The following is a 24,844-nucleotide window of genomic DNA, read 5'->3' as shown; positions in this document are numbered from 1 at the left end:
GCGAACAGTCCCCTCGTGTGTAGGCTTGTTCGTCAAACTAAGTTCCGCGCATGCTCAGAAAGGATTTACACGCCGAAGTTTGCATTGCAGTGTATAGGACGTCGTTTTCTAGTCCCGTCGTACGTGCCGTTCACGTCATCGTGCACGGTTTCAGCGGACTGTTCGTTCGTCGTGTGTAGGCAAGTCCGTCCATGCTAATTTTGAGCGGACTGTCCGCTGAAACTGTTTGACGGACAAAGTTGAGCAAACAGTCCCCGCGTGTGTACGCGGCCTCAGTTTACATTAGAGGGCTCTGGATTACTCCAGAGATGTCAGTTTTTCTTCACGTGTACAATGTGTGAATAGCACACTCAAGTTCAATAATGTCTTCCAAACAGCAAAATAGTACTGTAGTGCACAACCTTCAATAGCCCAATATAATCAGTCAATATTCACTCTTTAACCACTTTCAGACCGGACCAATTTGCTGGTCAAAGACCAGACCACTTTTTGCGATTCGGCGCTGTGTTGCTTTAACTGACAATTGTTTTTTACTTTTTGCTATAATAAATATCCCCCAAAAATATATAAAAAAACATTTTTTTCCCTAAGTTTAGGCCGATACATATTCTTCTACATATTTTTGGTAAAAAAAATCGCAATAAGCGATTATTGATTGGTTTGCGCAAAAGTTATAGCGTTTACAAAATAGGGATAGTTTTATAGCATTTTTATTAATAATTTTTTATTATTTTTTTTTTTTTACTAGTAATGGCGGCGATCAGCGATTTTTATTGTGACTGTGTGCTTTATATAGTGCTTCTCCAGATATAAGGTGCCAGATGAACCCGTGTATATACACTCCTGTGCCTCTTTAGTGTCTCACACGCATCAAATGAAATGGCCCCTTACCTTACTGCTGTAAGGTAAACAGCAGAAAACAGGGATCTCAGGCTATCCAGGTGGTGTACCCCTACTTCCAGGTTATGAAAACTGTCCCCACATCGGTTAATACAGATGGCAGGATCAGAGCAGAGTAGCAGATTGATCAGCTCAAGACTGTGATTAGGGATTTTTGGAGACACTGGACACTCTTATTGTGTAGATGTTGTTTATTTTTTATGCAATTTGTAATATTTGACACTTGATTTATGGACCACTTTTGATCACGATAGATGAGTCCACATTACTGTATAGTCATATGTAACTGTGTATGTAATTATTAGACACTGTACAACTATTAGGCACCTTAGATTTTATGTGATTTTGATTAAGCACTTGGACACCTCTATATCATACCCTTAGCTTATTATTTAGCAATTGACACTTTATTTACGGACTACGGTCTGACACGTTAGGTGGATTTATACTATTGGTATAGTTAGCGTGCTATACTGTGCTATTTTGCTTCAATTGTCAGTGTAGAATATTAGTTTATTATTATTACTACCGTATTATTATTATTATAATACACAATTTATATAGCGCCAACAGCTTACGCAGTGCTTTACAATGTATAAGGGGGGACAACATAATTACAGTACAATACAAAAGGTAGAGGAAGGCCCTGCTCATAGAGATTACATTCTAAAGGGATGGGGTGGTGGTACAAAAGGTAATAGCTGCAGAGAATGATTTGATGGGGGTTTAGTGTCAGTCTAGGGATAGTGTAAGTGTAGTGAGGAGGACCATCATTCAGCTTTGCATAGTGTGCAGCTAGAGTAGGGACAGCTCAGATAGTTTCAGTGTTGTGTAGTGAGACCGTGTCAGTAATCTTTACATTAGTGTATAGCTAGATTAGGGACAGTTCAGATAGTGCCAATGTAGTGACGGTTGAACACCGTCTATTTGATTGCATTAGTTTAACCCCATATAGTTTTGCTTGCGTTACTGCCAGTTTAACACCATATCATTTTGTGTGTGTTACTGCCAGCTTAACGCCATATAGTTCTGTGTGCACTACTGCCAGTTTAACACCATATCGTTTTGTGTGTGTTACTGCCAGCTTAACGTCATATAGTTCTGTGTGCACTACTGCCAGTTTAACGCCATTTACTTCTGTGTGCATTACTGCCAGTTTAACACCATATCGTTTTGTGTGTGTTACTGCCAGCTTAACGTCATATAGTTCTGTGTGCACTACTGCCAGTTTAACGCCATTTACTTCTGTGTGCATTCCTGCCAGTTTAACACCATATCGTTTTGTGTGTGTTACTGCCAGCTTAACGTCATATAGTTCTGTGTGCACTACTGTCAGTTTAACGCCATTTACTTCTGTGTGCATTACTGCCAGTTTAACACCATATCGTTTTGTGTGTGTTACTGCCAGCTTAACGTCATATAGTTCTGTGTGCACTACTGCCAGTTTAACGCCATTTACTTCTGTGTGCATTCCTGCCAGTTTAACACCATATCGTTTTGTGTGTGTTACTGCCAGCTTAACGTCATATAGTTCTGTGTGCACTACTGCCAGTTTAACGCCATTTACTTCTGTGCGCATTACTGCCAGTTTAACACCATATAGTTTTGCGTGCCTTACGGCCAGTTTAACTCCATATAGTTTTGCGTGCGTTACTGCCATGAATGATGGATCTTTAACAAATGATGGATCTTTAACATGTAACAAGACCGCATCCTTAAATAAAGTTTTTTCTTCATTTCTGTTAAAAAAATGTGTAAGTAAGTTTTCTCCTTCACTGATGAGCACTGATGAGGAGGCACTAATATGCAGCACTGATGAGCGCTGATAGATGGCACTCACAGGCAGCACTGATGAGGAGGCACTGAAAGGCATTACTGATGGGCACTGATAGGGCGCGCTGATGGGCACAGATGGGTGGCACTGATAGATGGCACTGACGGGCAGCATTGATGAGGAGGCACTGACAGGCATTACTTATCGGCACTAATTGGCATCCTTGATGGGCACTGATTTTCATTCCTGGTGAATGTGGGTGGGCATCCCTAGTGGGCTCCAGTGGACCTCCCTGGTGGGTCTACACTGATGATCAACGTGCTGATTAGGCTCTCCTCTACCCGTGCCTTGTCAGCGCGAATAGAGGAAAAGCTGATCAATGGCACTTCCTGGTTACACTGTGATCAGTTGTGATTGGACACAGCTGATCACATGGTAAAGAGTCTACGTCATAGGGTCTTTACCAAGATCAGAGATCTGATGTGTCAGAGCGACACACTGCACCACCGATTGCTGCGCTGTCTGCCCTCGCGGGCGGCTTATCCAGCTGGACGTTATATATGACGCCCAGTCAGGATAACTTAATCACTATGCGGCCATCATTCTGCTACAAGACAGGCGGGAAGCAGTTAATCATCAACCATGTAAGTTGCTAAATGTTGTACCCTCACCATATTGCTACACTTAGAGGCGCCTCTCTTCTCTTGTATACCCTGTTGTGACATGACACTACTTATATATCAAGTCAAAATTTATATAAAAAAAAAAATTAGATTGTCTTGCAAAACACTCTCAAACTAAGTTACTCTCAATGTAAGGTTTTACTGTATATGCAAGTGTTGTGCAACTAAAGCCTCGGTTTTTACCACAAATTGTAATGCCCCATACAGACGGTCGGACATTCCGACAACAAAATCCATCGTTTTTTTTTTTTCCGACAGATTTTGGTCGAAACTAGTCTTGCATACACATGGTCGCACAAAGTTGTCGGAAAATCCGATCCTTCAGAGCGACAGGACTACGTAGAGGCCAGTAGCCAATAGCTTTTGTCTCCAAATTTTTTCTGAGCATGCGTGGCACTCTGTGCGTCGGAATTCTCTACACACGATCGGAAAAAGTCCAATCGGATTTTGTTGTCGGAAAATTTTAGATCCAGCTCTCAAACTTTTTCCGGCAGAAATTCCAACAGAAAAAGTCCGATAGGGCCCACACACAATGCCCCACACACACCTTTTCCTTCGGAATGTCTGACCGTGTGTATGGGGCATTAGACAGCGTCATCTGCATTTTTTATAGACCAGCTGGTAAGTGTGTTGGGAAACTTTTGTTTGTTTTTGATGTACAATGCACCTACTCTTGGTATAAATTGTGGGAGGGGGGGTTGCCATTTTTGTTTCACATTAAATCTTTGTCTATTTTAATTGCAGAGAATGATAGAGTTTGTTTACTTGTAGGTACCATTGTTTCAAAATTATACGTGATGTCATGTGTGCGACAGGACCAGTGTGACATCACAGGAAGTATGAGCTTTCCTAACAATGCAAGACGGAAGATGGGTACATCGTGTTGTAGAACTGATCGATGCACCCCGACTTTTCCTTCCCGTAAGTGACTATCTGCTGCCTTCATATAAACAGCTAAATACACGTATGTGACTGATTTACCTGCCAAAGGATTTCTACTCCTGTCCATCCATTTCTGAAAATGTACAGCTCTTCCACACAGCACAGTCCTCATATACAGTATATAGCCCAATGACAGCACCAAATACACATCCAAGAGTCCAAAGTTTTATTGATAAAATTAATTAATAGTAGAAAACTTTAAAGTGTTTTGGCAGCCAAACAGACTTCCTCTTCATCAAGGCTACAAAATGAATGCAAGTATAAAAATCAAAACTATAAAAAAAAATATAAGCAGCATTCAAGCATGTAACCATAAGGATGGGAACATGACATACAAATTAGGGCTGCGGAAATTAAAGATTAATTCCTTGATTAATCGTTAATTTTTTTAAATCAATCAACATTTTTTTAATCGATCAAAATACCTCTCCGCCGTCTTCCGAGTCTTCAGGGAGTTCTGTCGGAGATCCGGTGACGTCACGGACATCAATGTCACTGGACTCCTCCCCCCTTCCCAAAGTGCCTCTGTCTGCTAACGAAGGGAAGGGGGAGGAGTCCGGTGACGTCAAAGTTCTGATTGAATGTAACGTGTATGGGGGAGGAGCTACGCATGGCGTCACCCGCTGCCACCCTACAGAACTAACATGATTGTCGGCTTTACATGCTGTGTTTTAATCATCTTCATGTGAGTAGTTTGTGTTTGAACACAAAAATGAAATCTTATACTTAAGTGGTGAGCACTTCGATCTTTTCTTTCTACCCATTACCTGGTGTCCTTGCTGAGAAGGAGACGTGAGAGAAGTTTATGGTCCGTGTTAACCCTTTTGATACCCGCTTGCATGACCACCTGGTTGCACAGGGGTCCATGCCATAAGGTGAGAGTGATTAGTTAGACCGGAGGTGGAGGGATTGTCACGCTACTGTGGAAAAAAAAATTATGTCAGTGCTACAGTGCTTTAAAAAGGTATTTGTGTGAACTGTGAAGTTAAGTCATGGATTGTGGAAACGAACTAGTGTCGGGTGATTGTATATAGTGTACAACATTTACCACTGAGAAATGCAGAGTTGCAATGCAAGGAGATCAGCTAAAAGTAGTTGGATCTGTAGGTGCGTTATAATTAATCGAAATGAGACGATTAATCGATTACAAAATAAATCGATTAATCAAACACAACATTTTTAATCAGTAACAGCCCTAATACAAATATAATATAATATTATAAAATAATATAAATAATTATACAATTGTGATAAAACAAATAATATAAATGTGAACAAGGGATGGAAACTCAAATTGCGCTATTGAGACACAATGAGGTAAAGGACCTAGTCCATATGCTGAATTCAAAAGCAATGGAGAGAGTTCTTCTTGCCACTCTTCCAGATGGATTTGATTGGAGTGTGGTCTAGATGGACCAATTTGCATGCCAATGAACTTTTTCCAGAGATAAAGTAAACACGATAAGGTACTCTTACCAACTGTGATGGACACACATACCATACGGCAGTGAGTCTAACGAGCTTGAAAACCTCCTGATGATGTCACATTGGGTGCGATGGTAGGCAACTCCAAGGTGCAGGACCAGACGGAACCAACGACCAGCAACGGCGGATAACCAAGGCACATCCACGTGTAGGTGATGGAAAGGAGGCCAAGAGTGGCAAAATGTAAAATATAGAGGGAAAGAAATAAAGATGCTCTACATCAGGGATATGCAATTAGTGGGCCTCCAGCTGTTGCAGAACTACAAGTCCCATGAGGCATAGCGAGACTCTGACAGCAGCAAGCATGACACCCAGAGACAGAGGCATGATGGGACTTGTAGTTTTGTAACAGCTGGAGGTCCGTTAATTGCATATCCCTGCTCTACATGGTGCAAATAAACCAATTATGGCTTATTGGGCATCATAAATCTTACAACAGCTTGCACCCGATGCCCCAGTTGAAGACCCTTTATGTCGAAACGCATCAGGTTTGCACATTTATGCCACCCACATTGCTTTTTATTAATTTTTATTGCATTTGTGATCACTTTTTTACTATTTATCTTGCAAGCTGTTGTAAGATTTTTGACCTCATTGTGTCTCAATAGCACAATTTGAGTTTCCATCCCTTGTTCACATTTATATCATTTGTTTTATCACAATTGTATGATTATTTATATTATTTGTAGTAAATTATTCATAAGTCACTGTATGTCATGTTCCCATCCTTATGGTTACATGCTTGAGCGCTGCACATATTTTTATGTTATTTTGAGCTTTCTTTGTTTGAGTGTCAGCTGTTGTATATACTATATATTCACTAGTTTTCACTGAGGTTTAGCGCAGTTTTTTTCCTCACTTTTTACTTTATAAAAAATATAAAATAAATAAAAGCCAAAATAAAAAACAAGTACCATATATACTTGAGTATAAGCCGACCCGAATATAAGCAGGCATAAGAGGCACCTAATTTTACCACAAAAAATGGGAAAACTTATTGACTTGAGTATAAGCCTAGGGCGAGAAATGTGCAGCTACTGTAAGAGGGTCAACAATGCCCATTTGCAGCCTCACTGTGCCCATTTGCATGTCTCACTGTGCCCATTTGCATGTCTCACTGTGCCCATTTGCAGCCATAGGTCCCCCCAACTTCAAACTCCGCAGTTAAGCGCTTCTAGATGCCCCCTAGCTGCAGCTAAAATTTGAGGTCTCTGGACCCAAAGGGTCCCAAAATGACATTGCTGCAGATGGACACAGTTGACTGAATTTGTGGCCCCGTATCTAGGGACTGCTTGGTGCTAGGAACCACAAATTTGGCATGCAAACCCAGTGCAACTAGCACTACAACATAGCTGGGGATCCTAGCACCAAGTGGCCCCAAGATACGGGGCCCTAAATTTGGTTCGGAAAATGTCAAGCACTTTTCTGCAGCAGAGAATGACATTTTCCAAACAAAATTGGGGCCCCATATCTCAGGGTCACTTGGTGCTAGGAAACCCAGCTGGATATGTTGTGGTGCTAGTTCCACTAGGTTTGCACGCCAAATGTGGGGTTCCTAGCCCTAAATGGCCCTGAGATATTGGGCCCCAAAGTTGGTCAACTGTGTCCATCTGCAGCACTCGGCTTATACTCGAGTATATTCGGTATTCTATATTTTGTAATATTTGGTCAAATTATCACGAGGAATAGCAACAATTTCTTCCATGTGATGGTTTATTTTTACATACTCTGATGATTATATGAGAGTAATGGGTACCTGAAAATACTTTTGCAGGTTTTAACCCTTTTTTTCTTTCTCTATTTTTTGTCTTCTTTATTATAATGAACAAATAACTGCTGTTATATCACGTTATTGAGACTCAGGGCCATAACCTGGTTTAACAAAGATTGTATTTACTGTCTTATCCTGAAAAAATACATTCTCATAACTTGTTATTTTGACTTATGTATGACTGTATCCCCCTCGGGGATGCTTTCCTGTTCTTCCTTTATCATACTTTACATACATTTTATACTGGTATATTGGTCTGGGCAGGAGGGGGGTTTAAGTGCCCAGTAAGCAAGTGGCTAGGGAAAAAATAATAATGTAGACCCCTTTCACACCAGGGCGTTTTGCAGGCGCTATAGCGTTAGAAATAGCGCCTGCAATCCGCCCTAAAGAAGCTGCACCATTGTATGTAGTGTGAAAGCCCCGAGGGCTTTCACTCTACAGCGGTGCGCTGGCAGTAGTGATGGACGAACTTCCGACGGGACGTTTCGCGAACGCGAAACGCGAACGGACACAAACGTTCGCGAAAACGACCGTTCGCCGCGGGCTCCATTGACTTCAATGGGAGGCGAATTTCGCAAACCTTTAGGTCGAATTTGCGGCCACGGGGTAATTATTAGGGGGTAGCACGTAGTCCCACCACCTGGACAATAGCATAATACATGTATGAGGTGAATTTGGGATCGATAACTACAAGCATTTTTTTTTTATTTGGGAAATTGTTCTGACAATTCAGGACTATGGAGCTAATGAAGGCAATGGAGGAGAGGGAAGGTCAGGGACCAGGGTAGGCAAACAAGAGGGTGCAGGAGATACAGAGCACTGACAGCAGCACCGTAATACAGAGCACTGACATCAGCACCGTGACATACAGCGCTGACAGCAGCTCCGTGACATACAACGCTGACAGCAGCTCCGTGACATACAGCGCTGACAGCAGCTCCGTGACATACAGCGCTGACAGCAGCTCCGTGACATACAGCGCTGACAGCAGCTCCGTGACATACAGCGCTGACAGCAGCACCGTGACATACAGCGCTGACAGCAGCTCCGTGACATACAGCGCTGACAGCAGCTCCGTGACATACAGCGCTGACAGCAGCTCCGTGACATACAGCGCTGACAGCAGCTCCGTGACATACAGCGCTGACAGCAGCACCGTGACATACAGCGCTGACAGCAGCTCCGTGACATACAGCGCTGACAGCAGCTCCGTGACATACAGCGCTGACAGCAGCTCCGTGACATACAGCACTGACAGCAGCTCCGTGACATACAGCGCTGACAGCAGCTCCGTGACATACAGCGCTGACAGCAGCACCGTGACATACAGCGCTGACAGCAGCTCCGTGACATACAGCGCTGACAGCAGCTCCGTGACATACAGCGCTGACAGCAGCTCCGTGACATACAGCGCTGACAGCAGCTCCGTGACATACAGCGCTGACAGCAGCTCCGTGACATACAGCGCTGACAGCAGCTCCGTGACATACAGCGCTGACAGCAGCTCCGTGACATACAGCGCTGACAGCAGCTCCGTGACATACAGCGCTGACAGCAGCTCCGTGACATACAGCGCTGACAGCAGCTCCGTGACATACAGCGCTGACAGCAGCTCCGTGACATACAGCGCTGACAGCAGCTCCGTGACATACAGCGCTGACAGCAGCTCCGTGACATACAGCGCTGACAGCAGCTCCGTGACATACAGCGCTGACAGCAGCTCCGTGACATACAGCGCTGACAGCAGCACCGTAAGCAGCCCCAGGAGGAAGTCAGCACAGCACAGGGATGGTGTGATCCCCTCATAATAAGAACCCCCAGGAGGAAGTCAGCACAGCACAGGGATGGTGGGAGCCCCTCATAATAAGAACCCCCAGGAGGAAGTCAGCACAGCACAGGGATGGTGGGAACCCCTCATAATAAGCAGCCCCAGTAGAAATATGACACCGCTCAACCTCTTCAAAGAGGAGGGTAGGGGCATATAGTACGGTGTGCTTTTTTGGGTCAGGGAAGTGAGCCAAATGAATTAAGAAGGTCTGTGTGCTTGATTCCAAAAATTGTTTATAGACATATACATGGTCTACTGATCACATGTGTTGAATTCCTCCGAGATCCATGCCTCATTCATTTTTAGAAATGTGAGGTAGTTAACACTGTGGTGAGCTAGGCGAGTACGCTTATCGGTCACAATCCCCCCTGCTGCGCTGAACGTCCTTTCGGACAGGACACTGGATGAGGGGCAAGCCAACAGTTCGATTGCAAATTGGGCAAGCTCTGGCCAGAGGTCAAGCCTGCCCACCCAGTAGTCTAGGGGTTCATCACTCCTCAGAGCGTCCACATCGGCCGTTAACCCAATGTAGTCGGACACCTGACGGTCTAGGCGTTCCCTGATGCTGGATCCGGATGACACCTGTCGATGGGTCGGCTGAAAGAATGACCTCATATCCGAAGTCACCAACACATCTTCAAACCGGCCTCTTCTTGCAGGCGCTGTTGGATTGGTACCCGCAAATCCTTCTCTGGGAGTGGGAATTGCTCCTCTGCCAGCGCACGCAAAAGCAGAATGCAGCATTTCTCGAAGCAAGGCCTGGAAGTGCTGCATTCTGACAGCCCTCTGCGACGGCGGTAACATTTCCGCCATTTTGTGTTTGTACCGGGGATCTAAGTACGTTGCCACCCAGTACTGGTCCTTGACCCTCATGCTTTTTATACGGGGGTCCCTATTAAAACACTGGAGCATGAAGGCCCCCATTTGCACTCAAGCGGAAGGTATGTGGTGGTGGTGGTGTTGTTGGTGGTAGTGTCTTTGGGGGTGCACATAGCAGAGAGTGAAGAAGAGGGTGCAGATCGAGAGGATGAGGAGGGTGCAGAAGAATAAGGCTGAGTGAGCCACTCAACCAAGTCTGGTGCGTCCTTTAAAGTAATTGAACGCACCTTCTGCAACTTCCCACTTTGGCTCAAGGCTGTTGCTCCTGCCCTACCCCTACCACCCCTGCGGAAGGGCCTGCCTCTTCCTCTGCCTGTCATTTTTTAAATCACCCTGTGACAAAACTCTTAGTCCCTATACCGCTGAAGGACTGCTGCAGTATAGGGCAGCGGTCAGCAGTAGTGCACGTCAACCCTATGTATTGTGGACCGATAGCGGTCCTTACAGAACAGCAGACTGTACTGCACTCAGGCCTATGTACCGTAGCACCCTATACCAAGTTACCAGTCCTTATAAAAACTTTTGTGGACCAAGCAGGTTGTGTGTTAGTGATTAGCAGACTGTACGTCAGTCCCTATACCAATGAAGGACTGCTGCAGTATAGGGCAGCGGTCAGCAGTAGTGCACGGCAACCCTATGTATTGTGGACCGATAGCGGTCCTTACAGAACAGCAGACTGTACTGCACTCAGGCCTATGTACCGTAGCACCCTATACCAAGTTACCAGTCCTTATAAGAACTTTTGTGGACCAAGCAGGTTGTGTGTTAGTGATTAGCAGACTGTACGTCAGTCCCTATACCAATGAAGGACTGCTGCAGTATAGGGCAGCGGTCAGCAGTAGTGCACGGCAACCCTATGTATTGTGGACCGATAGCGGTCCTTACAGAACAGCAGACTGTACTGCACTCAGGCCTATGTACCGTAGCACCCTATACCAAGTTACCAGTCCTTATAAGAACTTTTGTGGACCAAGCAGGTTGTGTGTTAGTGATTAGCAGACTGTACGTCAGTCCCTATACCAATGAAGGACTGCTGCAGTATAGGGCAGCGGTCAGCAGTAGTGCACGGCAACCCTATGTATTGTGGACCGATAGCGGTCCTTACAGAACAGCAGACTGTACTGCACTCAGGCCTATGTACCGTAGCACCCTATACCAAGTTACCAGTCCTTATAAGAACTTTTGTGGACCAAGCAGGTTGTGTGTTAGTGATTAGCAGACTGTACGTCAGTCCCTATACCAATGAAGGACTGCTGCAGTATAGGGCAGCGGTCAGCAGTAGTGCACGGCAACCCTATGTATTGTGGACCGATAGCGGTCCTTACAGAACAGCAGACTGTACTGCACTCAGGCCTATGTACCGTAGCACCCTATACCAAGTTACCAGTCCTTATAAGAACTTTTGTGGACCAAGCAGGTTGTGTGTTAGTGATTAGCAGACTGTACGTCAGTCCCTATACCAATGAAGGACTGCTGCAGTATAGGGCAGCGGTCAGCAGTAGTGCACGGCAACCCTATGTATTGTGGACCGATAGCGGTCCTTACAGAACAGCAGACTGTACTGCACTCAGGCCTATGTACCGTAGCACCCTATACCAAGTTACCAGTCCTTATAAGAACTTTTGTGGACCAAGCAGGTTGTGTGTTAGTGATTAGCAGACTGTACGTCAGTCCCTATACCAATGAAGGACTGCTGCAGTATAGGGCAGCGGTCAGCAGTAGTGCACGGCAACCCTATGTATTGTGGACCGATAGCGGTCCTTACAGAACAGCAGACTGTACTGCACTCAGGCCTATGTACCGTAGCACCCTATACCAAGTTACCAGTCCTTATAAGAACTTTTGTGGACCAAGCAGGTTGTGTGTTAGTGATTAGCAGACTGTACGTCAGTCCCTATACCAATGAAGGACTGCTGCAGTATAGGGCAGCGGTCAGCAGTAGTGCACGGCAACCCTATGTATTGTGGACCGATAGCGGTCCTTACAGAACAGCAGACTGTACTGCACTCAGGCCTATGTACCGTAGCACCCTATACCAAGTTACCAGTCCTTATAAAAACTTTTGTGGACCAAGCAGGTTGTGTGTTAGTGTTTAGCAGACTGTGCGTCAGTCCCTATACCGCTGAAGGACTGCTGCAGTATAGGGCAGCGGTCAGCAGTAGTGCACGTCAACCCTATGTATTGTGGACCGATAGCGGTCCTTACAGAACAGCAGACTGTAACGCACTCAGGCCTATGTACCGTAGCACCCTATACCAAGTTACCAGTCCTTATAAGAACTTTTGTGGACCAAGCAGGTTGTGTATTAGTGTTTAGCAGACTGTGCGTCAGTCCCTATACCGCTGAAGGACTGCTGCAGTATAGGGCAGCGGTCAGCAGTAGTGCACGTCAACCCTATGTATTGTGGACCGATAGCGGTCCTTACAGAACAGCAGACTGTAACGCACTCAGGCCTATGTACCGTAGCACCCTATACCAAGTTACCAGTCCTTATAAGAACTTTTGTGGACCAAGCAGGTTGTGTATTAGTGTTTAGCAGACTGTGCGTCAGTCCCTATACCGCTGAAGGACTGCTGCAGTATAGGGCAGCGGTCAGCAGTAGTGCACGGCAACCCTATGTATTGTGGACCGATAGCAGTCCTTACAGAACAGCAGACTGTACTGCACTCAGGCCTATGTACCGTAGCACCCTATACCAAGTTACCAGTCCTTATAAGAACTTTTGTGGACCAAGCAGGTTGTGTGTTAGTGTTTAGCAGACTGTGCGTCAGTCCCTATACCGCTGAAGGACTGCTGCAGTATAGGGCAGCGGTCAGCAGTAGTGCACGTCAACCCTATGTATTGTGGACCGATAGCGGTCCTTACAGAACAGCAGACTGTAACGCACTCAGGCCTATGTACCGTAGCACCCTATACCAAGTTACCAGTCCTTATAAGAACTTTTGTGGACCAAGCAGGTTGTGTATTAGTGTTTAGCAGACTGTGCGTCAGTCCCTATACCGCTGAAGGACTGCTGCAGTATAGGGCAGCGGTCAGCAGTAGTGCACGTCAACCCTATGTATTGTGGACCGATAGCGGTCCTTACAGAACAGCAGACTGTAACGCACTCAGGCCTATGTACCGTAGCACCCTATACCAAGTTACCAGTCCTTATAAGAACTTTTGTGGACCAAGCAGGTTGTGTATTAGTGTTTAGCAGACTGTGCGTCAGTCCCTATACCGCTGAAGGACTGCTGCAGTATAGGGCAGCGGTCAGCAGTAGTGCACGGCAACCCTATCTATTGTGGACCGATAGCGGTCCTTACAGAACAGCAGACTGTACCGCACCCAAGCCTATGTACCGTAGCACCCTAGACAGACCAAGTTACCAGTCCTGATAAAGAGCTTTGTGGAACAAGTGAGTTGTGAATGATTAGCAGACTGCAGCAGAAGGGCAGCAGTCAAGTATAATATTCTTTCTATATTTGGAAGAAAGAATATTATACGTGTACAAGCCTATTACCGTACCACTGATACCAGTCCTGAAAAGAACCTTTGTGGAACTAATAGTAACAGCAAGTCTTTAAAATTATCCTCACTGCCTGACACACTGCTTCCTGCCTGTCCCTATACAAATTGGCAAAAAAGAGTAGGCTGGAACGATTAGCTGGAACAGCTCTTTTGTGGACCTGATAGTAACAGCTAATGATGATGATGATGATGATGATGAAGAAAGACTAATCTGGCTGAGCTGTCCCTAAAATAGCAGCATACAGCGCTCTGTCCCTTTATCTAAACTGACAAAAGAAACTCAGGCTGCTGACCTAACACCTATACCAGTCCTGAAAAGAACTTTTGTGTACCAAATAGCTAGCGTTTTCTCTGTCCCTACTCCACACAGGATCCTTTCCCTACAGTGACAGAAGAAAGAATGTAAAATGGCCACCGGATCGGGTGTATTTATAGGTTAGGGGGAATGTCCAAGTGTCCATGAGCTGTCATGTCTCAATTGGTTGTCCTGTAACACATGATAAACGTGTCACGAAAGGTTAAAGTTCTTGTATACATTAAACACGTAAGTCCGCCGGGGCGAACGACGGAAAAAGGCGTTCGAACCCGCGGACGGCGAAAGTCGGAAATTCGCCGCGAAACGACCGCCGGGCGAACCGTTCGGCCATCACTAGCTGGCAGGACGTCAGAAAAAAGTCCTGCCAGCAGCTTCTTTGGAGCGGTGTGTTTACCGCTCCTCCCCATTGAAATCAATGGGGCAGTGCTGTAATACCGCCGGCAAAACTCCGCTATTGCACTAGCGCCCGAAATGCGCCGCAAATCCAGCGGTAAAACGCCGCTAAAAATAGCGGCGTTTTACCGCCGACGCAATGGGCGGTGTGGTGTGAAAGGGGTCGTGGTGCATGCATTTAGAGAAGTATGGGGATAGGTGGAGTTCTGTTGTGCAGCAGGCAGGGGGGGCAATGCTGGTTGGAATTTCAGTACAGCAGAAGCTGTGTTGTCAGCCCAGATAGGAATTTAAGAGCACACTGGATTTTGGCAGATCAACACTTATTTTTCTGTACTATTTTTTAATGGGAAAAAGCATGGGGAATATACCTCTGCTTCTGGTCTATTACTGACCTCAGCTTTCATCATGGACTGTCCTCTGACCTGGTACCTTACTACTTGGCTGTTACTGACGTCATCTTATGTCCCTTAATTCTGTTCCTCTGGACCTTTGTCTACCTATTGTGACTTTAGCCCGTCTCATGCCTTGTACTGGCCATTACCAACCTCAGCTTGTGTCATCAACTCTGTTCATGTCTTCTGATTTGGTAGCCACCACTTGGTTATTTCTTGTGTCTTGGTTCAATTCCTGTCTCTTGTTCTGGTATCTAGGTGTTCCTGTAGCTGGTTTGTGCCCTATGGTCCACAGTCATCTAACCTGCATACCCAACAGCCATAGAGATCTGGTACTGCCTACTACACAGTTATTTATAGTTACTCTGGTTGATAAAAAAGACACAAGTCCATCCAGTTCAACCAACACAGAAAAAAACACACACACAAAAACACACAAACACACACTGCTATACCCACAGTTGATCCAAAGGAAGGCAAAAAAAATAAAAAAATCAATAAAGCATGATTTAATTTGCTAAAGTGGGGAAAAAAAATCCTTCTTGGTCCCCCAACATGCAATTAGGCATACTCCCTGGATCAACTTTACCTATAAATATCAGTATTCAGTTATATTATGTGCATTTACCAAAAAATAACGGCCTTTTTTAAAAAAAACAATCTGGCCTTTTTTTTCTTTATGTTTGAAAACCTTAAAGTGGAGGGCCACCCTGAAAAAAAAATCCATTAAAAATTACAAAAAAAATCTAAAAAAAAAATGAAAAATTATTTATTTTTTTACTTACCAGAAATGCCTGTTGCTAGGCACATCATCCTAATCTGCCTCTTCCTCCTCCGCGGAGATCTTCTTTCTTCTCTCCTCGTCGCGTTGTCTTCTGGGTAATGGGTCGCGCTGTGTTCTGGGAACTGTGTGTCCCAGAACACAGCGCGTCCCATTCACAAAGCGCTGTGCGACTCGCGCATGCGCAGTAGGAAACGGACAGTGAAGCCGCAAGGCTCCACTGCCTGTTTCCCTTAGAAAGAATGGCGGTCCGAGGGAGGGGTGGGCCTCGGGCGGCCTACTTAGCGGGTGCCCGGGACAGGTAAATGTGCTTATTAAGTCAGCAGCTGCAGTGTTTGCAGCTGCTGACTTTTAATCAAATTTTTTTTTTTTTTTAAACGGCCCTCCTCTTTAATAAAACAAAATTGAAACAATAAAATAAATAAATAAATAAAACAATCTGGCCAGAACTAGCTCTTGAGGGAATCTAGTCCACATTTTCACAGCTCTTACTGTAAAGAAGCCTTTCGATATTTGGAGATTAAATCTCTTTTCCACCAGATGTAAAGAGTGCCCCCTTGTCCTCTGTGGTGACCTTAAAGTGAAAAACTCAACACCAAGTTCACTATATGGACCTCTTATGTATTTATACAAGTTGATCATATCCCCCCCTTAATCTCCTTTTCTCAAGAGGGAATAAATTCAGTTCCTCTAATCTTTCCTCATAGCTGAGCTCCTCCATGTCTCTTATCAGTTTGGTTGCCCTTCTCTGCACTTTCTCCAGTTCCCCGATATCCTTTTTGGGAACTGGTGCCCAAAACTGAACTGCATATTCCAGATGAGGTCTTACTAATGATTTGTACTTTTGTGGCTTTGGAAACTGCAGCTTGGTATTTTATGCTATTATTAAGCTTATGATCTACCAAATCCTTCTCCACTACGGATCCCCCCCAATGGTACCCCCCCCTAGTATGTATGATGCATTTGTTTTCTTAGCTCCTAAGTGCATAACTTTACATTTATCAACATTAAACTTAATTTGCCACATTTTTGCCCAATGAAACAGAGCACTGAGGTCGGCTTGTAAGTTAGAGACATCCTGTAAGGACGTTGTTGGTTTTGAAATGATAGAGCTAAATTATATTAGGATCCATGGGTGGAGGCCATGTGTTCCAGGTGCTTTATTCTGTCTAAATGTCTCTGAAAATTTCAAAATATTTCTGGACCGTATACATATTGAGCCATTGTGGATCATTTGGGGCTGTGTCAATACCATCCCCATTATGGCCATGAGCTCCCTCGTGTTTCTTTTTATACACATGCCACTTTGTGGCGTTACATCTAGTGACCACTTCCAGGGGTGTTGGACAAGAGGTGCAAGAGAAGACCCTTCATTAGTTTGGTCCCCCACCAAGTGTGTGACACTCACCTACAAACGGAATCTCCTGGCTATAGCATCTGTGGCAGCGTAACAGCATGGAAGCACTAAAGATTGAAGTAGGCCTTCATCATAACATTTCATTAGGATCTTCATCAGAGCTGGTGCAAGGATTTTTGACACCCTAGGCGAAACCTCATTTTGCCACCTTCCCTTAGCTCCACCCCTGACTCCACCCCTTTTCCCTGCCCATGTAAACCCCGCTTTTTTGAATGAAGCGCCCATCAAATGCTGCCTCTCCAGCGCCCATCAAATGCATCCTCTCCAGCGCCCATCAAATGCAGCCTCTCCAGCGCCTATCAAATGCAGCCTCACCAGCGCCCATCAATGCAGCCTACCAGCGTCCATCAAATGCAGCCTCCCCAGCGCCCATCAAATGCCGCCTCTCCAGCACCCATCAAATGCTACCTCTCCAGCGCCCATCAAATGCTGCCTCTCCAGCGCCCATCAAATGCAGCCTCTCCAGCGCCCATCAAATGCTGCCTCTCCAGCGTCCATCAAATGCAGCCTCTCCAGCGCCTATCAAATGCAGCCTCACCAGCGCCCATCAATGCAGCCTACCAGCGCCCATCAAATGCAGCCTACCAGTGCCCCTCAATGCAGTCTCACCAGCACCCATTAATGCAGCCTATCAGTGCCCATCAATGAATGTTTGCTTGCTTCCATTCATTCAGGAGTTGGGACACAGATACAGTCCTCCGCCGCTTTTTTGAATGAAGCGCCCATCAAATGCTGCCTCTCCAGCGCCCATCAAATGCAGCCTCTCCAGCGCCCATCAAATGCAGCCTCTCCAGCGCCTATCAAATGCAGCCTCACCAGCGCCCATCAATGCAGCCTACCAGCGCCCATCAAATGCAGCCTCCCCAGCGCCCATCAAATGCTGCCTCTCCAGCGCCCATCAAATGCTACCTCTCCAGCGCCCATCAAATGCTGCCTCTCCAGCGCCCATCAAATGCAGCCTCTCCAGCGCCCATCAAATGCTGCCTCTCCAGCGCCCATCAAATGCAGCCTCTCCAGCGCCTATCAAATGCAGCCTCACCAGCGCCCATCAATGCAGCCTACCAGCGCCCATCAAATGCAGCCTACCAGTGCCCCTCAATGCAGTCTCACCAGCACCCATTAATGCAGCCTATCAGTGCCCATCAATGAATGTTTGCTTGCTTCCATTCATTCAGGAGTTGGGACACAGATACAGTCCTCCGCTGCTGCTGTGCCTCTGACAATATGTGCAGCGGTAGTCTGCTGATACTGAGAATTAGTTGCTTGCTGCCGAGAGAAGAGAGTATGAACACCAGTGGCTGGGTGCCCTAGGCAGCAGGGCACCCTAGGCAGTAGGGCGCCCTAGGCAGGAGGGCGCCCTAGGCGGCTGCCTAGTTTGCCTAGTGGTAGCACCGGCCCTGATTTTCATTGTTGGAAGGACCAAGTGTAGTGGTCCTTTATTTATCACTAAAATACAGGCGCTCTTTAATCCCATGCCATTATACCCATGTTATGTTTTTTTTACCTTAGTACGAAAGGACATCTCAGGATCCAATGGACTGACGTGCCAATCCTGCATCTCCGCTAACTCCACCTGGTGTTCCACTTCAGATACGATGGAGTGTATGGGGGATGAGAACACGTGTGTTCTCCAGACCACAAAAGTATCAGGTCAGTATACCAGACAGAGCCAGTGTTATCTATCCTTAATGAAAGAAAAGTCCAGATGGCTGCACACCAAACTGAGATCCAAATGCCTTTATTCACATAAAACCATGAAAAACATAAGGAGCACTATATCCACAAGCAAGGGAGACATGTTTTGCACACGAATTGTGCTTTATCAAACATGTAAGCCGTGTCTCCCTTGCTTGTACATGATTGCTTCACCGCCGACTGGGCGAGCACCCTGCAGTGAGGAGATCATACTGTTGGAGCCGGTGTCCTATCACATAATGTCCCCCATTGGATAGTGTCTGCTGTGTACTGTGCATGCGCAGTACACAGTACAACCACATTCCGAAAATAGCCGAAGATGAACGGCGCCTGCGCCCTGAGTCCAGGTTCCCACCCCACCATCCAAGTGGACATAGAGTTATGCCGCATACACACGATCGAATTGTCCGGCGTACTTAGTCCGACATACAATCCGGCGGATAGTCCGGCGGACTTTCTACCGAACGGACTTTGCCACACACGGACACACAGAAAGTCCGGCGTTTGCTAGCACGATGATGTACAGCGCGTACGACGGGACTAGAAAAAGGAAGTTCAATAGCCAGTAGCCAATAGCTTCCTTTTTCGTACTTGCTTCTGAGCATGCGTCATTCTTAGTCCGCCGGACTGGCATACTGACGAACGTATTGTCCGCTGAAACCCAAGTCCGACGGGAAGATTGGAGTGCAAAAATACTTTCTTAGTCCGCCGGAGTTCACGCTGGAAAAGTCCGCTGAAACCCACACACACGATCGGATTGTCCGGTGAAATGGGTTTCATCGGACTAAGTACGCCAGACAATTCGATCGTGTGTACGCGGCATTAGAATAAAATGAGCCGAGCGCATCGAGGCCGTGCCCGAAAGCGTGGCGAGGGGCCCTCTAATATGTGCCGCCCTAAATCCACTTGGATGTTGGGGCTTGCACCTCGACTCACGGCGCAGGCGCCGTTCATCTTTGGAGATTTTCCGAATCTCCTGCTGCTCCGTGCTGCACCGGCGCAGTACGGGGCGGACACTTCTAGATGGCCAGATGCTATATGTCAGAACACCGACTCACCTGTGAGCAGAGCGGACCTCTTGTTTGTTTTCTATCCTTGTGGGCCCATTTGCACTGCAGTAAGTCATGGTGAAACACATAGAGTATATTGTTATGCCCTATGCTACATTTTTACACATAGTGAGGTGCATTGGGGTGCTATTCACCTTCAACCAAGATTGAAGTGAATACATAGGCAGGGGGTGGTAAAAACTCAGTTGAACTGTAATTTTTACCACCCTCCAACCACTCCCCTGTGAGCTGCAAAGGCAGCAGATGGGGTTGTTGGGTGGCAAACAATCAATGGGCAGGACTACCCCCCAGAACAGGCATTGAGGAGTCAACATAACAGCTCTTTCTCTTCCTTTCAAATGCCCTCAAAAGAGCAATCCACTGCTGATCGCTTTAAAAGGGGCTAATACGATGCGTAAATGAGCCTGCAGAGAGATTTCCCCTCGCTTCCTGTTCCCGGGGACAACCTTTTTCACCAGACTGGAAGTGAAGGAAACTCTCCAACCAGGGCCGTCTTTAATATTGATTGGACCCTGGGCAGAAATTTTCTTAGGGCCCCCCTCCCCCCCATGCAATTTCGCTCTCCACCTTCTCTGAGACATACAATAAATAGCAGTTTACTGTATCAGATCAGGCAGCGATTGCGATTGGTTGCCAGAGGTTACAGCATATCATTACTGCATACTGACTGGTTGCTAGAGGTTACAGCACTCCTTAAGGTTCACTGATTAGTTGCTAGAGGTTACAGCACATTTCTGCTTGTTGAGATTGCTGTACAGTAATACTGCTCACTGGTTGCTATCGGTTACAGCACATCTTCTCCTCACTGCAGGGGGGCATGATATACCTATGAATGCTGCCTTTATTTACATATCAATGCAGTTGGCCTCAGCTATTTACATATGCATGTCACTGCTATTTACATATGAATGCCAGTATTTACATGTAAATACAGGTCTGCAGGTGAGTCATCTGTACACAACAATAGGGCAGAGCTGGGCAGCATTAGTAGCAGCACAGGACTAAAACTTCAAGGGAATGTAAACTCTGATAGTTGGCTAGTATGAGGCAGCTGCTTTGGGCCCCACAACAATGACAGGGCCCAGGGCAGCTGCCCCTTTTGCCCTGCCTCAAAGACGGCCCTGTCTCCAACAGCAAAACAGAGAGAAGAAAATATGCTTGTTTAAGTTATGTAGAGGAATGCTAGATTTTCCCTTACTTCCTAGTAAAACTGCTTCCCAAAACAGGAAGTGATTAGAAATCTCTCTGATAGGAGTAAAACCTGACCTGACAATCCTTTCCTCACTTTATTCAAAACGAAGAGAAAAAAAAAACTATTTTGGCATTGATATACTTTGGGGTCTATTTATGAAAAAATTTCTGTGCAAATGTTTCAAGCATTACTGTCTGTCCCGAACAATCTCATATTTTGCATAATATGTTTATTTCCTATGGTTGTCAGGGCCATCTAGTGGCCATAATGCAGTATTTTTCAGAAACACCTCAATTAGGAAAATACCACATTATGGTCACTAGATGGAGCTGATGATCACAGGAAAGAAACAAATTAGGGAAAATACAGGATTCATTTGTGACAGCTTGAAACATTTGTACAGTGACATTTTTATATATAGATCCCTTTAACTTCACAACATGTAAACAAAATGTTCATTGAAGAAAAGATTTAAAAAAAAAAAACAGTGAATCGACACATTTGAAGCCTGATTTTAAACCACTTAAGGACCAGGCCTCTTTTTCAGATTTGGTGTTTACATGTTTAAAACATATTTTTTTTGCTAGAAAATTACTTAGAACCCCAAACATTTTATATTGTTTTTTTTCTAACACCCTAGAGAATAAAATGGCGGTCATTGAAATACTTTTTTTCACACCGTATTTGCGCAGCGGTCTTACAAGCGCCCTTTTTTTGGAAAAAAATCACTTTTTTGAATAAAAAAATAAGACAACAGTAAAGTTAGCCCAATTTTTTTTTTTTATGTTGTGAAAGATAATGTTACACCAAGTAAATTGATACCCAAAATGCCACGCTTCAAACCTGCGCCTGCTCGTGGAATGGCGTCAAACTTTTACCCTCCAAAAATCTCCATAGGCGACACCCTAGAGAATAAAATGCCGGTCATTGAAATACTTTTTTTCACACCGTATAATAAAATAAGACAACAGTAAAATTAGCCCAATTTTTTTTATATTGTGAAAGATAATGTTACGCCGAGTAAATGGATACCCAACATGTCACGCTTCAAAATTGCGCCCGCTCGTGGAATGGAGTCAAACTTTTAGCCTCAAAAATCTCCATAAGCGACATTTAAAAAATTCTACAGGTTGCATTTTTTGCGTTACAGAGGAGATCTAGGGCTAGAATTATTGCTCTCGCTCTACCGATCGCGTCGATACCTCACATGTGTGGTTTAACCACCGTTTTCATAAGCGGGCGCTACTCACGTTTGCGCTCGCGTCTGTGCGCGAGCTCGTCGTGACGGGGGGGGGGGTTTAAAAACCTTTTTTTTTCTTATTTATTTTAATTGATTTTATTTATTTTTACACAGTTTTTTTTTTTTATATGGATCACTTTTATTCCTATTACAAGGAATGTAAACATCCCTTGTAATAGGAAAAAGCATGACAGGTCCTCTTAAATATGAGATGGGGGGTCAAAAAGTCCTCAGATCTCATATTTGGACTAAAATGCAAAAAAAAAAAAAAGACATTTAAAAAAAAAATACCTTTAAGAGGTATGGGTGGAAGTGACGTTTTGACGTCGCTTCCGCCCTCCTATGGTATAGAGACGAGTGGGGGGCCATCTTAGCCTCACTCGTCTCCATACCCAGCTAGGAAAAGGATCAGATTGCCTCCGCCGCTACCGTCGGCTCCGGTAAGCGGCGGAAGGTGCGGGAGGGCGGCGGGAGGGGGGGTGACACATCTCCCGTCGCCGATACTGGTGATCTCGCGGCGAATCCACCGCGGAGACCACCATTATCGTACAGACGACCGGCGCCTGAAGAGATGGATATCTCGGTTGTGGCAGCAGCTGCTGCCGTTACGGAGATATCCCTCTTCAAAAATAGGACGTACATCGGCGTGCACTGGTCGGTAAGTGGTTAAGACCTTATTGGTATGTGTTGGTATTATTGAAATGTCATTGCCAGACTGCCATTGCAATTTTTTTACATATATATATATATATATATATATATATATATATATATATATATATATATATATATTATTTGTTTCAAAATGTACATTTCCCAAACTTTTAATGCATTTTTTTTTTTTACAGGACTAACAACAGGATCAACAGCAATACGTGGTTGTGCCACAAAAAGCATCTGCGATTTCGGCAGCCAATCTAGAGGCGTCTTAGGAAGGAAGATAGAAACTACATTTATCTGTACTAGTGGAAGTACCGGTCTCCAAAAAGGCTTCTACCTCCCAATTATGATTTGTATTTTCTTCTTAAAGTTATTGATCTGAAAAGCCTAAAGACAAGAAACAAAAACTAAAGGCTGATTTGTGGGGTAGACAGATTTTTTTCAGTCACTAGTAAAATATTTGACCTTTTTATGATAGCCGCAATCCATCCTGCTTTAATGAACCCAGTATACATGAAAACTATAGAGGTACTAGATTGATTTTACTTTACTTTGTTTTTTATTTTATTTTAATATTTATACCCTGTTTCTCCCGAAAATAAGACCTAGTGTGATTGTCGGTGATGGCGGCAATATAAGCCCCAAATAAGTCCTAGCCTGTTTTCCCCCGAAAATAAGCCCTACCCTGAGAATAAGACCTACAAGGACTTTAACTAGGGCTTATTTGGGGGGTAGGGCTTATATTGCAACCATCACCGACAATCACGCTAGGTCTTATTTTAACCACTTGCTTACTGGGCACTTAAACCCCCCTCCTGCCCAGACCAATTTTCAGCTTTCAGCGCTGATGCACTTTGAATGACAATTGCGCGGTCATACAACACTGTACCCAAATGAAATTTTTATCATTTTTTTTCCCACAAATAGAGCTTTCTTTTGGTGGTATTTAATTACAGCTCTGAGTTTTATTTTTTGCTAAACAAACAAAAAATAATGCAAAATAAAATAAAAATAAAAAATCATGTTTAATAGTTTGTTATAACATTTTGCAAACAGGTAATTTTTCTCCTTCATTGAAATGCGCTGATGAGGCGGCACTGGTGGGCACTGATAGGCACAGTTAAGGCGACACTAATAGGCACATATAAGGTGGCGCTGATAGGCACAGATAAGGCGGCACTGATGGGCAAAGATGGGTACAGATAAGATGGCACTGATAGGTGGCACTGATGGGTGGCACGGATGGGTGGCATGGATGGGTGGCACTAAGGGGCACTGATAGGTACCACTGATAGATGGGACTGATGGGCACTGATAGGTGGCACTGATAGGTGGCACTGCTGGGCACTGATGGGCAGCACTGATGGGCACTTATGGGCACTGATAGGTGGCACTGTGGGTACTGATGTATGGCACTGTGGGCACAAATTCCTATCGGGGAAAACCGTTCGTCTGTATGCTGGTCCGATGGACCAAATACGACGCAAGGGCAGCTATTGACTACTGGCTATTGAACTTCCTTTTCTAGTCCCGTCGTAAGTCATCACGTTCAAAACGAATGGACCTTGGTGTGGGGGCAAGTCCGTTCATTCGTAACTCTGTCGGAACTCTGCCAGGAAGACCATTGGACCTTTTCTGACGGAAAGTCCGGTCGTGTGTATGCGGCATTAGAGTGTGGGGAGATTTACTGGGTCCAAGAAAGTCTGTTTAGTGGAAGGGGTTGCTTTGGGGGTGGTCACATCGTCTTTAAGGTTTATAGAGTGATTGATAAAATTTGCTAAATGCATTTGCGATATCTAGAGGGGTTAGCCACGGGGGTTTTAGAGAAGGGGTGATGGACTGAAGCAATTTTAGATTTCAAACGTTGTTGTTTAGCAGATTTTGCTAGAAGAGAGACTGCTTTGTTTCCTAGAGAA

The 24,844-nt window shown here is 45.1% G+C and overlaps 1 protein-coding gene across 1 annotated transcript in view; it reads left to right on the top strand.

Moving 5' to 3' along the window:
• Window positions 1-23,877, top strand: part of LOC143933590 (phospholipase A2 inhibitor gamma subunit B-like) — a 29,714-nt gene extending 5,837 nt beyond the window's left edge. The window contains exons 3-5 of the mRNA XM_077456538.1: window positions 4,129-4,278; window positions 18,581-18,721; window positions 23,117-23,877. Of these exons, the coding sequence (XP_077312664.1) occupies window positions 4,129-4,278; window positions 18,581-18,721; window positions 23,117-23,310 (485 nt within the window). The 3' untranslated portion in view covers window positions 23,311-23,877. The remainder of the gene's footprint in view (window positions 1-4,128; window positions 4,279-18,580; window positions 18,722-23,116) is intronic.
• The last annotated feature ends 967 nt before the right edge of the window (window positions 23,878-24,844 follow it).

The sequence above is a fragment of the Lithobates pipiens genome, unplaced genomic scaffold (genome assembly GCF_037356315.1).
Source record: "Lithobates pipiens isolate NorthernLeopardFrog02 unplaced genomic scaffold, aLitPip1_a1.2 Scaffold_27, whole genome shotgun sequence".
In the NCBI taxonomy this organism is placed as follows: domain Eukaryota; kingdom Metazoa; phylum Chordata; class Amphibia; order Anura; family Ranidae; genus Lithobates; species Lithobates pipiens.
The sequence above is the reverse complement of the archived record's forward strand: the minus strand, read 5'-3'. Positions and strand labels throughout refer to the sequence as shown.